Source organism: Schistocerca cancellata, chromosome 8 (genome assembly GCF_023864275.1).
Source record: "Schistocerca cancellata isolate TAMUIC-IGC-003103 chromosome 8, iqSchCanc2.1, whole genome shotgun sequence".
Taxonomy (NCBI): domain Eukaryota; kingdom Metazoa; phylum Arthropoda; class Insecta; order Orthoptera; family Acrididae; genus Schistocerca; species Schistocerca cancellata.
In genome coordinates this window covers 421,750,765-421,771,157 of record NC_064633.1, presented here as the reverse complement: position 1 = coordinate 421,771,157, position 20,393 = coordinate 421,750,765, and the positions used below count along the sequence as shown (strand labels likewise).

General features: G+C 39.3%; 1 protein-coding gene across 3 annotated transcripts in view; it reads right to left on the bottom strand.

Annotated features, from left to right (window-relative positions):
* Positions 1 to 20,393, bottom strand: part of LOC126094477 (DENN domain-containing protein Crag) — a 322,685-nt gene that overhangs the window by 134,173 nt on the left and 168,119 nt on the right. For all 3 annotated transcript variants that reach the window (XM_049908870.1, XM_049908869.1, XM_049908871.1), the window contains 2 exons: positions 15,649 to 15,792; positions 14,675 to 15,568 (listed from right to left, as the gene is read on the bottom strand). In XM_049908870.1, the coding sequence (XP_049764827.1) occupies positions 14,675 to 15,568; positions 15,649 to 15,792 (1,038 nt within the window). The remainder of the gene's footprint in view (positions 1 to 14,674; positions 15,569 to 15,648; positions 15,793 to 20,393) is intronic.

Genomic DNA, 20,393 nt, shown 5'->3' with positions numbered 1-20,393 from the left:
AATGGAATACCCATCAAGTCAGTTGAGAGTGATACCAGGCATAAGGTTTGTTGGAATTGGTCATATGATTGACAAAAGAAGCACGTAAAGATGTGTAAGAGCTAAATGCAATGGGAAACCAAAAACATATTGTGTTAAATGCCGTGTAACACTGTGTGTGAAGTGTTTTGTACCATTTCACAAGAAATAAATAGTTAAGACTTGAATACAGTTTAGTATACTATACGATACTGTTAGATCCCAGTGTCCTATTTTGAGGACGGCCATTATATCAGCATGTATAAATATTCTTTGGCTATTTTTGTACTTATTGTGGTTCATACACTACGTACATTATAATTAAGGAATAAAAAATTCAGTTTAAAAAAAAATTAATTTGGGACTTAATGGGTTAAGTAAAGTCACTAAACAGACAAAAATCATCAATACAAGTGCTCATTGGTTATCAAATTAAGGACAGAGACAATCCCAAAAAACTGAATTTGGTCTTCTGATATTGGTTCACTGTGAAAGATCATACACTTGTTGTTCCTTTCAATCATCATACGAACAATGAAAGGGCTGCAATGACAGGTATTGAAATAAGTAATCATAGACCTGAAAATCAACCACAATCACTCAACATAGGAATGGAAATTTGATCAAATAAGATTCCTTTATGATTCTATATCTACTAGGCAGATGTACTCATATCCCTTATAGCAGCAATTTAGCACAGGTCATTGAAGAACAAAGTGATTGGGAAAAATCAAAGTCATAATTATTTTCAATAACGGGGCAGAGCCATGATGTACAAATCAGAAAAGTTATGGTTCAAACAGAGCCTAACCAACAGTCGTCCTTCCCGCACACCTTTTCGGAATGGGACAGGAAAGGAAGCAAATGATACTGGTATCAAAAGTACAATCTAGTACACATTATAAGGAAGCATGATGAATGTAAAACCAGATGTCATTGTAGTTCCTCAGAAAATCACAAAAGGGAAATAGTTTCTACAATGTGTCCTTGATTTTAACGACCTATTTTATTTCAATTCCAACTAAGTTTTACTGTCTTTTCCCTCTTTTTTATGGTTTCTTTTTCTTATATGTAAAACATTTTCGGTTTTCTTGCGTGCCAATTCGGGATAAAATCTCAAGCTTTTGACTATTACCTCCATCGTCATCGTCAGGAGCAACTGACAAAAGAATGGCTATGGTGCATGCGATATAAAGGCAGTGTTTTTTTTTTTTTTCAAAAAAAAAAAAAAAAAAAAATTTAAGGAGATGATGCGCCCTGTTAAGGACAATCTCAGCTTCAGGGTCCCTGGAGTATATAATATCCCCTGTGAGTGTGGAAGCAATTATATTGGTAACACCATTCATTCATACTGTTTCCGACTACTGCGCAGAACAGCGCCATATTAAAAATAGAGAACTGGAGAAATCGGCAATTGCAGAGCACAGCCTCACGAACAAACATAAAATATTGTTCAATGAAACAAAAATTCTGTCCCATGCCTCCACGTACTGGGATTCTTTTATTAAGGAGGCTGTTGAAATAAGAATGAGCCAAAATAACTTTAACCGCGATAGCGGATACCATCTGAGCTGTGCATGGAAATGAGCGCTTGATGCAGAGAAGCAGCAGAGATGTTCCTTCCAAGGTTTACATTCCAACGGAAGCGGTGGCGCCACTGGCGCACACATTGACACCGTCTGCGACAGCAGTACGTAATCACTGACCAATCACAAGCTGACCAATCAGAAGCCATCCACTGGCTATAAAAAAGGCTACCACACCAGCAGGGATGACAGTCAGTTGCTCCTGATGATGACAATGGAGGTAATCGTCGAAAGCTTGAGATTTTATCCCGAATTGACGTGGCAAGAAAACCGAGAATGTTTTACACACACGTCATTACGAAAGACTTTGTTCCCATTTCTTTTTCTTGTATTACCTGTTCATTTGTTTTTTTCTCTGGGTCTACAATTTTTTCTTCAACCACCCTCCAATCCCATTCCTATCTAATCAGGTTTATGATGCAATTCCACTCATCTTGGCCTTATCTACTAACATCCTGCCTCTTATAAGTTATTAAAGTTACAAATTTTCTCAAATAGCAACAACACACTTTCCCTTAACATCCCATGCAGACAGTCTTCCCTTACAGGATATTGTGGATGACTTTTCCTGCATGGTCAAGTCTTGTCAGTCTCTTCTCCAAATCCTTCCTCTCTACTGAAGACCTCTGCTCCCCAAAGCTATATATGTTATGTCTTTCTATATGCTTCCATCTGCTGCCACCATGTGTATTTCTATACATTCAAATAAAGAATTTCCAGTTTACTGATCACTTTTCTTAATATCTAAATCTTAATTTCAGTATTAAACTTTTATGCCCATGGCTCAGTGGTTTGCACAGTTTAGTGACTAGTATTCACCACAGATAATAATGACTGATTACAGCTACAACTGAAGAGTGCAAAACAGAGATTATTTAAGATGTTTTATACTTTGCACCTAACCTGTGTGAACAGTACTCAGCACCAAAGACAACCAACTTGTCATACAATATAGGTTTGCAACTGGTGTTTACTTACTTCAAGCTGTTGAGTTTGTGTGCCCACTGGCAAGCAAATGGACAAGCACAGGCATGTACGGGCAAACAACTAATATGTGGGCAGTCTAGTAGCTGCCCCATAACATAGGTGATCATACTCCATTGCCTGCGTGCTTCAGGCACAGGTGGCCAAGCAACTCTTGCATCCACAGAATGTAATACTGTTGTCTGTTGTGTTGCCTACACTACTTGCATCTCCTCAGAGGTATGATTAGGGGCAGACAAGGAGCCCATGCTGCAGTGTTGGAACAACATAATTTACTTAGCTATACCTGGAAGGATGGATTGTATTGCCACATGCTCTGGTGCCATCAGCATTGTGTACGCTTAGCATCGCTGCTTGGCATGCTGCTGGTCGTTGCTTCACACATTATTTGTTATTTATTATTTATCATTTCTGGAAGGTTCTTGAAATATATTACATTTGAAATGTTTGCATGTATGCAATATTCAATGGTTGTAGGAATATTAGCTCTTTGGAACATTTGATGTTTGAATATATAACTGCACTCACTGTCCAGAGATCAGTATTGTCTTGACAGTACATCAGTGTCAGTAATAAACTTACTTTCATTTCTAACTGTTGGGCTTTGCTGACGAACCTGCCTTTGGATTTGGATGCTAATGAACCTGCCTTTGGATTTGGACTTGATTGTGATTTTGACATGACATTGTTTGGTGGAATGGGTATCCTCAAGGCATCTACATCACCATTGCTTCAATTAGGCAATGTAAAATCCTCAACTGCACAGACAGGAACCAAATGCAATCAATACATCAGTCCCACAGTCTGTATATTCAGGAGATCATTGCACATCAGACACCCACCCGTGATTTCTGGAGATACTGGCCACAACCTTACAAAACAGCTGAAAGGATTTGACTGAGTTGCCAGATACAACAAGTTGTATGACATGTGTTTGGAAAATGTGTACTTTTACTTGGATGGTACAGCACAGCAACGGTTCATAAACAACGAAAAGAAGCTCAATAGCTCGGAAAAAATTCCCTGCTGAACTGAAGAAAATATTTAGTGACAGTTGATAGCAAGTCCTTTTAACAGAAGAACAATATCAAAGAATAGGATTCAGTGTCATGGTGTAATGACAGTCATTGCACCCGCAAAATCTCACAGTTGATGACAGGAGTTGCAGAGGACATGTACCAAACTCTTCTGGTAAAGAATGTCACAACAACACAACAGTCATCAAGTGACACCAGTGTATCTAGGAAATCCACAGAAAAGAGGAGTTTGGGAGAACCACCATGACCTTGCTCCTCTCATATGCCAGAGAGTAAGAGAAAAGATACAGTAGAGTAGAGTAGAGTAGAGTAGAGTAAGGCAGCCAGAAATGTTGAACTGAGTTCACAAAGTAACCACAAACATCAGGAGGTAACAGAGAATGTTGAAGAAGAGTTGTATCAATCTTTCACACCAAACTCCACCAGTCAAATGTGTGATGGAGAATCGACTCGGCCAACTTGGTCTTATGCCACCACCATCAAATGACAACCCACCAAGTAAAACGTCCCATGGGAGGACAGACATCTGAAGGATGGAAGACAACACACTGCTCTGTTTTCACTGTGGAAACCCTGGACATGTTATACGCCACTGCAGAGGTGGAACACAACACACTCTAGCCATTCCCTCTCGCTCTACAGGTGTACCAGCCACTTACCTATCTGCTGAATTCAGGAAATCTAAGTGAGGTGGCCATTTATGGAAGTGAGGCAAAGATAAAAATCCTTCATGGATGACAGTTACAGAGGTGACAGGATATCCTGACAGCCAACCAGTTTGCGCACTAATCAACTTGGGATTCTTTTTCTGTGATTTGAATGCTTATCATCATAAGCTAAAGAAAATTGTGTACTGTCATACAAACGTGATTGTATATAAGGTTGCATATGGGGAATATATCCAGCCGACAGCAGCATGTATTGTAAGAACAACTATCACTGACAGACCAGAGACATTCAAATCTGTCATTTAAACGGAATGTAGTCATGACATTAATCTCAAAGGGGCTTATTTAGGCATCACAAACAATTATAGGTTGTGGAAGACAATACCTCCAGACCAGCGAACCTGTACCAAATAGCACATATAACAGCAGCCACAACACATCCCTAAAGGTCTGTGTGCAGAGACAACCAAACCAGTCCAGGGAGGGTAGCTTAGTGTCACAGATGAAGAATCATGCTCCGCTACTACTACAGATAATGCAGGGGTGGAAGCTACTATTGAGCTGCCAGCTGACAGAGGACCAACACTGATGATCACACTGCTTGCTTGATGCAGCACTGTTTGGTGTCAATGCACCCACATGCTACAGACAGCATGGCACAGCTTCTGCATCACACACAGTGCTTCCTGCACAACTCACAACTTCTTTGACTGTGTCCTGCCTGCCCAATGTCCCACCCATGCAGGAATCAATGCCGCTGCCTTCGCTTTCTCAGATTCTGACAATGCTTCCTCACCTCTAGCCCAAAAACTGCCAGTCCACACGGCCCTTCCTTCGTGCCTGTTGCAGGCAATCCATCTCTGACCTCCAGGCTCTACTTTCTTCCTCAGATATTTTCTTTTTTCTTTCTCAATAGGCGCCTTCACAGCATGCCATTTGCTTCATCTCCACCCCATTCTGTGTCATCTGCCCTGGATGCAAGTGCTGGTCATCTCTGATTGTGGTCATGTCCTGAGGCCCCCCTCCCAGGAGTCTCTCTCTCTTTGCAGAGAGTCAGACTCTTTTCAGCTTCTGACTGAATTTCAAAACACCTGCTACTTTTTTCAATAGATTTCTTTTTATAAAATGAGGACACCTTTCCTAATGCAGTAACCCAAATATTGATCATTATTTATTATGTATTCAATCAGTTTACTACTTGCCATTATTACTCACTTTTTGTCAGAAGGAATTTAGTAAATGAGGTCTGTTCTTCCTTTATGACCCACTAAAATTAAGGGGACTTTATGCACACTAAAGTAACTGAACTCCTTTACCTAAGATGCTGTCGCCTCAGTGACAGTGGAAACTGCAAATGTTAGTAGGTGATTTAATGGGCATGTTAGTAATATTCACTCTATCCTATTTTCGGGATGATAGTCTGTAAATCAAAAACAGCTAAAAATCACAGATCCATATGGAGTGTGACTTTCAAACAATTACTCACTGTATGCAATAGTAGAGAAAAGAAAATTCTTTTACTCAGCACTTCGCAACGATCTAATGTTATGGTCAAATATAACATATTCTGCATCATCTTCCATGCATTCTGCCAAGCATACATTAAACTGCAACTTCATCTGTTATTCCTTATTTGTAAAATTGGTGTCTTCTTATGGTACAAGGATGTTAGACAGAATAATTCATAAAAAAAAGAAACATTGTTGATATGTGAGGAATCTGGACTGTTAATGAACATACAAAAATAATCATAACCAAGCACTTTAGTTGGTATTTCCATTACTGACTAAACAAAGATTATATGTTGTCTCCATATGCATATTTTGTTTAATTCAGGTTATATACAGTGTTTTTAATCCCAATACTTTTCTGTGACCACTACCAGAAAGTGGATCAGACTGCCCAACAATTTTTTATAAATTTGGTGTCTTGTTAATTTATGCAAATATACTTGATGAGAGGTGTATAATTTGCCAAAATGTGTAATGGAAGAATCAATAAAATTGACTGGTTAAAATGATTTGTGTTATTGAATTCAGGCCAGTTTAAGGCAAGGATAAGTGAGTAACAGTAAGTTTCCCTCTACAGAAACTCTTAAATTCCTTACCAGCTGCAGCAAGTGTGAATGTGATGGCTAACATGATGCAAAACATTGCCACCAAAAGTATAGTGCGTGTTGCCATAATAGAATATATCTGAACCCTTCAATCTTTAGCGTCACCATGCCTAAACGTAAAGAGGGAAGGAAGTGTTGTGACTATTGTGTGCGATTTATTTCTGGTCTTCTTCTTTTCTAGTGATGAATCTGTAGCCTGTGATTTCATAATTTATTCTTACTGCCCACAAAGCTTACTACCATCATTTACTCCACACAATTTTCTTTTCCTCCTGTCTAATACAGATTTATCTGGGTTACATGTGATATATTGTTAACCATTTCTCAGAACTTCGGGTTTGACATTGTACATTTTACAACATTTTTAATAGTTTATAAAAGCATGCACGTACTCTCAATATCTTCTTGCAGTAGTGTCTTCTATTATTTAGTATCCACACTGAAATGTTTGTTTCAGGGGTACAGAGAAGAGGATGTGTATTATCAGGTGGAGCAACTGTTCTCACTAATGTATTCCCCTTTCATCAGTTCCCCCTTTTGTCTCTCATTCATATTCCACCCTCCAAGTTTTATGACACACACAAACCTTTCAGTACTTCCACACACGCAACTTGCCTTGAGTTCCCTTATTATTTTAATTAAATTCACAGCATTTTCAAAATAACGAAATTAGTAAAACTCAGGGGATAATAGAGTTACAATCAATAGAGGCTTAATAAGAATTTATTTTCACATACCGTATTTACTCGAATCTTAGCCGCACTCGAATCTAAGCCGCACCTGAAAAATGAGACTACAAATCAAGGAAAAAAAATTTCCCAAATCTAAGCTGCACCTGAAATCTGAAACTCGAAATTCAAGGGGAGAGAAAAGTTTTAGGCCGCACCAAATCGAAACAAAGTTGGCCCATTGTAATATGAGACACAATTAAGTCGAATAAATGACGATACAGTTACAGTAGTTTGGTTCGAATCGTAAGCTTAGCAGTTAAGCTTTACCAGGTAGCCATTGCTATGTGTCAGGCTCTCCATCAGTATTTATACAGGTACCCTTCCTTTGTCACGTGCTTCATCTGGTTTGAATTGATTGCTTATTTTTCTTTGATCTGATAAGTGCCGTTCTCTTTGTTATAGGTGTTTAAGTGACTCTAAGCTGAAAGAAAATGCAGTACTGTACTGTGTCATGCAATGTTTGTCGCATTCTGATAATGAGTATCTGTCTCCGCTCGCGGCATATCTTGCTTTTGTTGTGCACGCTTCCGCCACTTAAAAAAAAAAAAAATTATATATATAAAGAGAGAGAGAGAGAGAGAGAGAGAGAGAGAGAGAGAGAGAGAGAGAGAGAGAGGAATCGTCTCATTAGGGAAACAATGGTAAGAGACTGCTATTTGTTGTTGCTTCCACTGCTGCTTTATTTGATAGTGATCAACAAGAACCAAATAATAGACTGAAGATGTTCTGAACGAGAGTTTAGCGAAAATTTTTCTCCGTTTGAAAATTTTTGCAGACGCCTCTTTAGTACATTACATTCTGCACAGAAATTAGTCATCTTAGATTTAAAAATCTAGTCAATTGCCGTGCTTCATTTCTGACTGTATCACTATTAGGCATAAGAATAATACGAATATAAACATGACATGATATGTATATTCTTCCGTGTTTGCTGTTGTCTCACTCTAGTTCCGTAGTTTATTAGGCAAACAGGATTTAATGAGATAGCAGCAAACATGAAAGAGTACATGGTAAAATGTTTATATTCATATTATTCTTATGGTGAAGAGAATACTGCATGTAATTCACAATTCATAAAAGTTCCTATTAGCAACCATCTCTTCTCACAGTTAGGAAAGAATTCAGAACGTAGAGTTGGCCATATTGACAATTGACAAACATCCCAAACAGTCTTGCCAGTCGGATTTTCGTAGTACATTGAAATGCTGCTACATTCGAAGATGAACAATACGGAATTTGTATTTACTTCGTTGGATAATGTATGAAAATGCAGTGGTCGACACTCGGGGCGGAGAAGAAAGATCGTCTTCCACCTTTTTTTTTTTAATTTATTTACTGACACAGAGGTTTTGGCGCCAGTATTTATCTTTGTGCCTGCAAAGCATGCCTGTGTAGCGCTACATATATTCGACGGCAGAAGTTAGTTGTGGCGGCACCCACCAACATTTTTCAGAACTTCCGCTTACTTTGCACTCGATTCTAAGCCGCAGGCGGTTTTTTGGATCACAAAATCCGGAAAAAAAGTGCGGCTTAGATTCGAGTAAATACGGTAATCTACAATATGACTTATGAGGGATTAATGGCAGTGTTGCACGCATGGGTACAGATATAAAAAAAAAATTTCTCACATTTTGCACTGAAGGCAGTGCTTGAATAATACTATTTAGTGGAGTGTAGAGTATTTGCTCTAGAAGTTTATTTTCATTAAGTAGCAAATTGTAGAAGCTCACATAAGAGAGACTAACAAATATAACAACAAAAATAATCAATTATTGACAAAATAATTTAACTTGATAGGCAAAAACTCTAGTAGTCACCAAGTGGCGGCAGAAACACAGACACCTGTGTCTCAGAACTCCGCAGGCGGGAACTAGCACGACAACATCCACCTGGCCTTATTTTATATTAATTTCTTCCATCTCAGTATTTTGCTTCACACCATTTTAGTTTTCTACATCTGTCATTGTACACATCTATTTTTCACTGTTCCCCTACCACCTCTGTTAAATACAATGCACTTAGCTTTTCACTTTTATTAACTCATAGATGATGTTTAAGCAGTAATCTCTGCCTGCATATTACCCTGTCTTCGACCTTTAAGCTCTCAGGTTTTCATATCTTGTCCAATGCAGTCCCCAACAGTCATTCCTTCTCATTCCATGCAGTCTCTTCCGATCTGCTGTTCTGGGTGACCTTCCCAAAACTGCCCCTTTTCCTAGGCCCCTCCAGTCCTTTCCCTTCACCCCTCTTCCTTTCCCTTCAACCATTCTGCCTGAAGAAGAAGCCACTGGCTCCGAAAGCTTGTCAATTACAACCGTATTTTATGTGTGTGTTCTGCTGCCGCTTGGTAAGTAGATTTTTTATCTATCCCGTTAAATTATTTAGACTAACAAATGCGGTTTTTATCATTGACAGAGCTCTTACTGTTTCTTTCATCTATCCACAAAGTTGTAATGACTGAAAACACTCTTTTGGGAGATGCATTAGAACCTGGAATAGTTAGTAAAAATACAACCAAGTGTCTAAAATGTATCAGATACACACTCATTGCAAAAAATGAGTAAAATTTTCTCTCCGTTTTTCACTGACACCAACATTACAGTCCAGCAGTTTACCTTCACTCAGATTACACAACAGAACTCATCAAATAGTTCTCCCTTATCCATAGTAAAGTTCACGACACTAGATTTTACAAAACTAAGCAATTCTTGAACACTAATACAGCTGAAGGTTTTATATACGGCGGTCCACTCCATCAGTTAAAGAATTACCAGTCATGGTTCACATCATTCACGAATCCATCCAATGCAGGTACCAGAGAGAGCTGTGGTGATATTGTTAAACTGGTGATGTGTCACTAGCCCCTCGCTTTTCAACTAATGTAACTATTGTTTTACTACAATCAAACAATGGGAATATCCAGGATGGAATGTAACAATGTTATGAGAAGGAAAGTTGCTACTCACCATATAGCGGAGATGCTGAGCCACAGATAGGCACAACAAGATTTTCACATTTAAAGCTTTCGGCCAATGGCCTTTGTCAACGCACACACACAAATGCAACTCACACACACCACTGCAGTCTCAGGCAACTGAAGCCATACTGCGAGCAGCAGCACCAGTGCATGATGGGAATGGTGACTGGGTGGGTGAAAGAAGGAGGCTGTGGCTGGGAGGGGGAGGCATAGTATGGTGGGGTTGGCAGACAGTGAAGTTCTGCAGGTTGGGATGCGGGCAGGGGAGAGGTGCGGGAGAGTAGCGGAAAAGGAGAGAAATAGAGAGAAATAAAAATAAATAAATTAATTAATTAAAAAAAAGACTGGATGTGGTGGCAGAATGACGGCTGTGTAGTGCTGGAATGGGAGCAGGGAAGGGGCTAGATGGGTGAGGAAAGCGACTAATGAAGGTTGAGGCCAGGAGGGTTACAGGAATGTAGGATGTATTGTAGGGAAAGTTCCCACCTGCAAAATTCAGAAAAACTGGTGTTGGTGGGAAGGATGCATATGGCACAGGTTGTGAAGCAGTCATTGAAATGTTTGGCAATGTGTTCAGCAACAGGGTGATCCATTTGTTTCTTGGCCAAAGTTTGTCAGTGGCCATTCCTACACACAGACAGACAGACAGACAGACAGACAGAATGTAGGTTGTCATTCCTACATAGAATGCAATACAGTTGTTGCAGCCTAGCTTGTAGACCACATGACTGGTTTCGCAGGTAGCCCTGCCTTTGATGGGATTGGTGACGTTAGTGACTGGACTAGAGCAGGTGGTGGTGGGAGGATGTAGGGGGCAGGGATATCTTTCCAGTCTCCCACCACCTCCCAAAGCCCCACCGTCCGGCCACAGAGAAGCATTCCCCTCATAACTCAGGACCACCCAGGACTGGAGCAAATGAATTACATTCTCCACCAGGGTTTTGATTACCTCATGTTCTGCCCACTATCCTTCCCAGCCCTCCCACAGAGGTATTCCGCCGTCCACCGAATCTACGCAATATATTCATCCATCCTCACACAACCTCTGCTCCCAATCCCTTACCTCATGGCTCATACCCCTGTAATACACCTAAATGCAAGATCTGTCCCATACATCCTCCCACCATCACCTACTCTAGTCTGGTCGCTAACATCACCCATCCCATCAAAGGCAGGGCTACCTGTGAAACCAGTCATGTGGTCTACAAGCTAAGCTGCAACCACTGTGCAGCATTCTAAGCTGCAACCACTGTGCTGCATTCTATGTACGCATGACAACCAACAAGCTGTCCGTCGGTATGAAGGGCCACCGACAAACTGTGGCCAAGAAACAAGTGAACCACCCTGCTGCTGAACGTGCTGCCAAACATGATATCTTTTATTTCAATGACTGCTTCACAGCCAGTGCCATATGGATCCTTCCCAACAACACCAGATTTTCTGAATTGTGCAGGTGGGAACTTTCCCTGCAATACATCCTATGTTCCCATAACCCCCTTGGCCTCAACATTCGTTAGTCGCTCTCCTCACCAATCCAGCCCCTCCCTACTCCAACTCCAGCACTACACAGCAGTCATTCTATCACCACATCCACTGTTTTTTATTTATTTTACTTTATTTTATTATTTTTATTTATTTCTCTCCTTTTCCATTACTCCCGCCCCCCCCCCCCCCCCCTGCCCCCCGCACAACCTGCAGCACTGCACTCTCTGCCATCCCCACCATACTATCCCTCCCCTTCCCTGCCCCAGTCTCCTCCTTTCCCCCACCCAGCTGCCACTCCCATCATGCACTGGTGCTGCTGCTTGCAGTGTGGTTTCAGTTGCCCGAGACTGCAGTCATGTGTGTGAGTTGTGTTTGCATTGAGTGTGAGTTTGCATATGTGTATCTCTTGTTGACAAAGGCCATTGGCTGAAAGCTAAGTGTGAAAATCTTCTTCTTGTCCCTATCTGCGACACAGCATCTCCGCTATATGGTGAGTAGCAACTTTCCTCCTTATAATATTGATTTACTACATACGTCAAAAATCTTTTGTCTGCAACATCAGTTACATTTACATTTTCTTTTTCTATGCACAGAATACTCTTGGAGAAAATACTGTAACTAGCTTGAAGAAACTGAAGAGTGATTAAGGAGAGCAGATATTTTGAAGGGGGGAAAAATCTTCAGAGTGACAGGATACTTGTTAAGGGATGGGAAGTAGGATTCTAATGCTTGGGAAATATCAATGACACTTTAAACAGCTGGTAGAAGGTATAACCATCTTATTTTACTCCAGCCTAAGAGTTTCTTGTATTCTACCTCAGTGAAGTCAGAGAAGGATTTTAGTTTCTCAACAAGTGAGCAGAAAAGGCTTGGAAATGTTGGTAGATTTCATCAATAATGATCTGTATATCAACTAGTGTGCAATCTGTGCCAGTTTGGACAATGCCGTGTACAATATGAGCAGAACACCCTACACCAATCAAATTATTTTCACGCTTTCACTGCAACTTAAAATAAAATACTGTTTTAATCTTTCCATTTCTTTACTCCATATTTGCTGTGTGTGTCGTCAGCAGAAACTGTTACGACATTTCTCTTAAGACTGAACTTCTCCAACATCTGTAAGACATACGGAGTCAAATGCTCTGCACTTCCACAACCAAAGTTCACCAACTACAACACTCTCATTACAATGCCTTTATCTGGGCGCTAAAACCTAACCACTAAAGGGCTAGTTTGAAGTCTATGTGGCTGGAAGAATCTGTCATCACTGAAATAGACTTTACTGCTTTCAGTTCCTTCATTATTCGTTAGAAAATGGCACAATCACATTCATGATCACTAATTTGCTTTTCATTTGTGAGCATGAGAACTTCTTGTTGAACAATGATTTAATTAATTATCTCATTGAAGCTGTCCATGGACTTGAAACTCTGGTTGACTATATGGTACACAAATAAAGCTTCTTGGACCAGAAGTTGCTTATCCATGTCTGAAACTACCTTCTGCAAAAACTAGTTATCAAATTTTGATCTTGAAGAGTTAACCTGGAACTCAGCTTTATGTTTGTCAGACTTCATGTGAGTTACTATGTCAACGCGCATTCCATGTCCAGTGCCACATTTTGGACCACAAAACTGCACACACAGCATTCTTCCCACTTCTTTTAATTAATGGGAATTCTTGCAGTGCCTTACTGTTTAGTTTACACTTGCATTTTCCCATAATTAACATAAGCAATATTTAGATAATCAGAATCCCTGCTGCAAGCACTGGAAACACTAAACTACTGTACACAGTACAACACACCGAAGTTAGAACGCATGCACCTGTTCACATGATCACAATAACATCAATTTTCTGAATCAATCAATATATTATATGAACTTGACAACTAAAACAGTTCAGTTTTTTCATGTAAATGTCACACAATGCTAGTGTTCAGAAACTTCAGACAAACAAACCATTGTATCAGGATAGGTAATAAGTGTAAAAAGAGAAAAAGTCACACTAAGAGGGAAATGCAGGACATTTAACTGTTCCCAAAGAGGGTTTGGGGACTCCGGGACATTTAATTAAAAACTGGGACTGTCCTGGAAACACGCGTATGTGTACTCTAACTCAATAAAGCATTCATCCCAAAGCTAGCAAAGATCTCATTATTAACATTACTATAAACTGCACTTACTTAAATGCACTGATTAAACAGAAATTCAACAATTTCTGTCATTTATTCTGAAATTTGTTCACATGAAACAAAGTATCTTCTTAGAATATTTTAGGTTATTGAAGCCGGCCACGTAGTTTACTTTTTGCTACTGTTTCACAGTGTGCATGCTTTGCAAGAAGTAATAAAATGGCAGTGTAAGTAGGCCATTGCAATGCTATACAATTAGTCTGGTGGTTGATATAACTTAAATTTTTGCTATATCGCAGAGTGAATGACACAGTGGAGCCACGTATGCACACAAGCACTTCATGCATGCAACCACACATGCCACACATCTTAAAACACACACACACACACACACACACACACACACACACACACACACACCACTTAGCTATATGCAGCAACATGGTAAAGTTGAGTGTGTTGATGTGCAAGCCAATATACATATAAGCAAATTTCTGGTTGAACATTTACTGTAAAACTGTTTTTGGATTTTTCTCTGCAGATAAATGAAGTCCAAATTCATTCATGGAAATGAAGCAGTGGACTTTAATGCTTTAAAGTCACATTAATCAGTCATTTTACCCCAGATGTAAAGAATATCTTTTACTTTGTTAGGAGTTTAGTTTTGTTTACTAGCAAATACGAAAACTAACAGACATCACTATTTTATGAAGCAGGATGTAGTGCAAAAAAGATTAATGAGCGAACTTTGATTGGAAAAATGTCTTGATATACTATTTAACTGTCCAAAGATTTGCATAATATTACTGTAAAAGTAGAGAATTTTTTAAAAATTTTTTCATTTAAATTTTATCATAAAACTACCTGAACTTTGGTGCCTTGCAGCGTAATCTGCCCAGTTTCTTGATGTCAATAATTATATAAATGAAACTCACCTGAATGGTAACTTGAAGCTTGAACCAAGGCTGCTTATACTTGAAGTTACCCCACCAGACGTAACCGGAACATCAACAGGCATTGTCGATGATCGTTGCATCGACTTTCCTTGCACAGAGTGAGCTTCTCCCTCTCCTTCTTCTAATTCATCCTCATCTCCAACTTGAGAACTTTCTTGAGTAAAAGTTGCACTACGAGACACACCCTGAGTTCGTCCCCGACCACCAAAAAGCACCGGGCCTCTCTCACTATCTGACAACTCTAACACAGCTGTTGCAGCATTTGAATTATACTGAGATGCACTGGGAAGATCTTGAATGTTAGGTGGTTCTGGTGACTCTGTGCCTTGGGGTATGTCATCTTCCATATGTAGAGCCCCAAGGGGGTCATTCTCCGTAACAGGTGTCCTTACGGGTGAGGTCTTCTGGGAATGAGCAGCAGAATTCTTACTAGGAGAATCTAGTGGTCCATTTACATGATTTGGGTCACACTGAAAATTCTCTCTTTCCTCCTGTGTCTGATGCGTATCACTTGCAGTAGTTGCAGAGTGCAAAACTTGGGGAGTTTTATTTACCATAAAGGAGGACGAATTCTTAATATTCTTATTCTTCACATTATTATGATAATCAAGAAGAGAATCAGTGCTGCTTTTCTTAAGACTGCTGTCACTGTCTAGCTTCTTCATACCTACACGATCCCACATTTCATTTCCTACCCGACTAACTTTTGAACCCCAGGCAGACATTAGTTTACCAAAGTGTTTGGGTGTGTTACTGCCAACAGAGTCCAAATCATCAGTACTGCCAGCTGAACTTCGCTCTTCCAGATGTTCTGATGATGATTCCCGGCTTTGACGCCGTAATGTTAGGCTGTTTCTACGACCAAACAGAGCCCTGCCAAAATATACAACACGAAAATTAAAAGAAAATACTGCATGGAGAAAAAGACTACTACAACGGTTGATGTAATTTACCTGCTTGGAATGACTTTAGAACTTGGAGATTTTGTAGTTCTGGGAAGTTCTGGAATTGAAGGCACATTATTGGTGTTGTTATGAAGTTCTGCCTGAAGACCAAGTTTGTCCAAAATTTGGGCATCATTGGCAAAACTCTCTGACCTGATCAGAAAAAAAGAAGAGAATAATTTGAAAACTCTAATTACAAAAAGCTACTTCTTAATGTGTATTGTGATTAGTACTCTAAACTGACAAGCACAATAATGTAACTGTACAATAAAATATGCAATGTGTGTCCATAACTGTAATGTAATATCATGTGTCAAATAGTAAAATTACAAGGAGACAGGATGGCTGACCAGTATTTAATCTTTAGGAAGCACAGTTCCAACACCTGAGAGTGACACATTTAAAAGTGGAAAAAAGCTATACCTGGGTTTTTGAACTGATAATTTCTTCCTCAGGAAGGAGAGAGGGATGGGTCAGGGATGGTTAGAAAGGAGGGACAGGTCATCTGACCAACAGACTGAGATAAAAACATTTATTGTGAGGACAAGGGATGGAGGCATCAGAGAGAGTAAAAGATTAAAGACAGTACATTCGTAAACATTGTGCCAGCTTCAGTACAGAGATGAATTAATCCATCTTTATGTCTCACTCTGATTGTGTATCATCCCTTGACTGAAGCCGACCCAGTCTTTATCGAGTGTTTTCAGTCAGTCTCTTTCAATGTCTCTCCTTTCATCTTTGTCTCTCCTGTCCTCACAAAAGGAGGGTTCCTCTAAACCCGGAGGCTGAGCTAACGGTATCACAGGTTGGTGTAGTTTTTTCTACTTTTAAGTGTGTTCTTGGAACTGCAGCTCAAAGTGAGTACTGCCTGGCCAACCATATATCTCCTTTAATTACTCTATATTGTGTTACAGATAATCATAAAATGTTGTACTACACACTTCAGGCAAAAAGTTTAAACTGTTCTATATCTAGTAAGCTGTACTTACAAAATTTGGGTTTTGGGAAACAGGTATTGACAAAAATGTAATACGACTCCTTCCTGTGGTCACTTAGACAAATTTCAGAACTTGCACACAGACTTCAACCTGTCTTAATTTATTGATTTGGGCAAACACACAGACAGCTTACAGCATGGTACTTCAGAGTCCTTAAACATGAAGTTAAGCCTAATACCTCTTACCCTGGAGTGCAGCGTGTATTCCAATGCGTTCACTGCTTCACTTCATTACACTATGGCACCACTATCAAGATACAGCAACACATGACGAACAGATTATGCATTAAAGCCAATAACACTGTTTTTATTACATTCATCAATAATCATAACAAATTAATACAATTTTTAAAATTAAGTAGCAGTAAAGTATATCAGAACATAGAAAATAGCTCACGAACAGTACTGAAAGGATAACATTTTTTATACTTGTAAAGGACAGAAGTTTAAGCAAACAGATCTCTAAATAACTTTATAGAGTTGAAAATCAGCAACCACCTGGGTGCAAGGTGCTCACAAGTTTCGAAATAAGCTATGTAACAGAAGATGCAATGGAATGAGACATATTCAAATGAAAGCCAAGTTCAGCACAAAATGTGTTAAAGCTTTAACAGGGTCCTAGTTGGTGTACTTAATAGTCTTATGTATATCACTTACAACTGAAAGTCTTTCATGCGTTATGACAACATTAGTGCAAAGGAAACCAGCTGTTCCAGAATTAAGGCTCTATTAAACAGTCAGCTGCCTGCATGGCAGAAGGAACTGCTGCCTGTCATGGTCAGTGACAATGAGCAGGGTTCAGTATTCAAGTAGTCAAATAGTGCTTCCTCTGAGTATATTTGTAGCCATGCAGCTCAAACACTGAAAGTACTTTGTTGTGTCCAAATGTCAATGTCACAATTTGCACATAAGACTAAGATCAAATGAAAGAAGTCGGCACTAAGGAATGAAGTGTCAATTAGCAGTAATTTTAACATCTATAAATAATAATAATAATAATAATAATGTTTGTTGTGGGTGGTTGTGGTGCTGTCACTATCAGTTGAGAAAATCTGCTCTCATACAAGTATACACATATGCATGGAGATACCATAATTAAATAAAATGATTAAATTGATGTACAGCTTATGCCCTATTGAACTGCGAGCAAGTTGCCAAATCTGAAACACATTGAAATAGTAATCTTATCTATTTATAGAAGATTTTAGGTAACAAAGAATATACAGGGAACGGCAATCCTTAGACTTTGTTTTATCTAATGTTGTGGTAATCAGATGTGAACTTGACTAGTGTGTAGCCCCCAAAGTCTGTTGATACTTGCAGTCTGAGGTTTGTTGTTATCTGACACACTGAATAGAGTGTACACATTTGTTTTGCAAATATGGTGGAAACATGACTCTAATTAAAGTGATGTTTTGTTTGCAGAGCATTATCCAGACATCCAGCCCCCATTAAAATTAAAGATTTGAAAAGACTGAGTTGGTAGTGAGATTTGATATTCAGGTAGGCCAAAGTCTGTTACTGTAGAAGAGAATATTAACACTGTTGCACTTTGTTTATGCAATCACCTGATTAAATCTCAAAGACAAGCATCCAAGGAGTATGGAATAGCAAGAACAAACCTACAAAGTATTCAGAAAAAGCAAAAATTAATATCACACAGACTTCAAGGGCGAAATGTAGGTGATCCAGACAGGCACATGGAATTCTGCTATTCGTACACAATCAGGCAAGAAGTAGATAACAAGTTTTACAAAAAAAGGTTAAGTCAAATGTCAGAGTGAACAGACAAAACTGTATCTACTAGGATTCTACAATGGAGACAGAGTTAAACTCTCTTGGCATGAGTTTATGGGTAGGGATTTTCAGTGATAGATTACTCAAGCCTTATTTTTTTAAATGGACTGGCAATTCTGTAAATTACCTAGTTATGATTCAAGATATGTTGGTAGAACTGGAAAATAGTCAACTTTTAAAAGCTTTCACTATCCTCATACCACAGTCTGGTTATAGTCTCAAATATACTAAAAGATGAGGTTTATTCTGCGAAGATTTGTGATATTTAGCATTTACAGGAATGAATCCAATCAAAATTTGAAAACCTACAGTTTTGGAAGCTTTGTGACAAAATTTATAAACCAATGTGGAAAACGAAAAAGTGGAATGTTTGCCTAGCACAGCATGGAAACTACTTTGTATCTTTTGTAGGTTCACTGAACTCTTCATTTATTTCTGTGCAGATAATAAATTTTTGTTTTCATTTGGTTAGTATTACTGCAGCAAACACATTTTTGACGACTGGCTTATGACCCACCCTGTACAAAATACACAATATTGAAATGGCTGAAACAGAGGGCACGTTCTTTGTAAAATTACACGTTGACAGTTGATGGGAAGAAGAAGAAGAAGAAGAAGAAGAAGAAGAAACATAATTGCTCCATTTCAGTACACTGAAAACTATAGCACTGCAGAATGGCAATTTCTCCTGCTACAGTAAAAGTTGCAGGGGCAACAGTCTGGATGATTGACTGATCTGGCCTTGTGACACTAACCAAAATGGCCTTGCTGTTCTGGTACTGCGAACGGCTAAAAGCAAGGGGAAACTACAGCCGTAATTTTTCCCGAGGGCATGCAGCTTTACTGTATGATTAAATGATGATGGCGTCCTCTTGGGTAAAATATTCTGGAGGTAAAATAGTCCCCCATCCGGATCTCCGGGTGGGGACTACTCAAGAGGACGTCGTTATCAGGAGAAAGAAAACTGGTGTTCTACGGATCGGAGCGTGGGATGTCAGATCCCTTAATCGGGCAGGTAGGTTAGAAAATTTAAAAAGGGAAATGGAAAGGTTAAAGTTTGATAAGTGGGAATTAGTGAAGTTCGGTGGCAGGAGGAACAAGACTTTTGGTCAGGTGAATACAGGGTTATAAATACAAAATCAAATAGGGGTAATGCAGGAGTAGGTTTAATAATGAACAAAAAAATAGGAGTACGAGTAAGCTACTACAAACAGCATAGTGAACGCATTATTGTGGCCAAGATAGACACGAAGCCCACGCCTACTACAGTAGTACAAGTTTATATGCCAACTAGCTCTGCAGATGATGAAGAAATTTATGAAATGTATGATGAGATAAAAGAAATTATTCAGGCAGTGAAGGGAGACGAAAATTTAATAGTCATGGGTGACTGGAATTCGAGAGTAGGAAAAGGGAGAGAAGGAAACATAGTAGGTGAATATGGATTGGGGGACAGAAATGAAAGAGGAAGCCGCCTGGCAGAATTTTGTGCAGAGCATAACTTAATAATAGCTAACACTTGGTTCAAGAATCATGAAAGAAGGTTGTATACATGGAAGAACCCTGGAGATACTAAAAGGTATCAGATTGATTATATAATGGTAAGATAGAGATTTAGGAACCAGGTTTTAAATTGTAAGACATTTCCAGGGCAGATGTGGACTCTGACCACCATCTATTGGATATGAACTGTAGATTAAAACTGAACAAACTGCAAAAAGGTGGGAATTTGAGAAGATGGAACCTGGATAAACTGAAAGAACCAGAGGTTGTACAGAGTTTCAGGGAGAGCATAAGGGAACAATTGACAGGATTGGGGGAAAGAAATACAGTAGAAGAGGAATGGGTAGCATTGAGGGATGAAATAGTGAAGGCAGCGGAGGATCAAATAGGTAAAAAGACGAGGGCTGGTAGAAACCCTTCGGTAACAGAAGAAATATTGAATTTAATTGATGAAAGA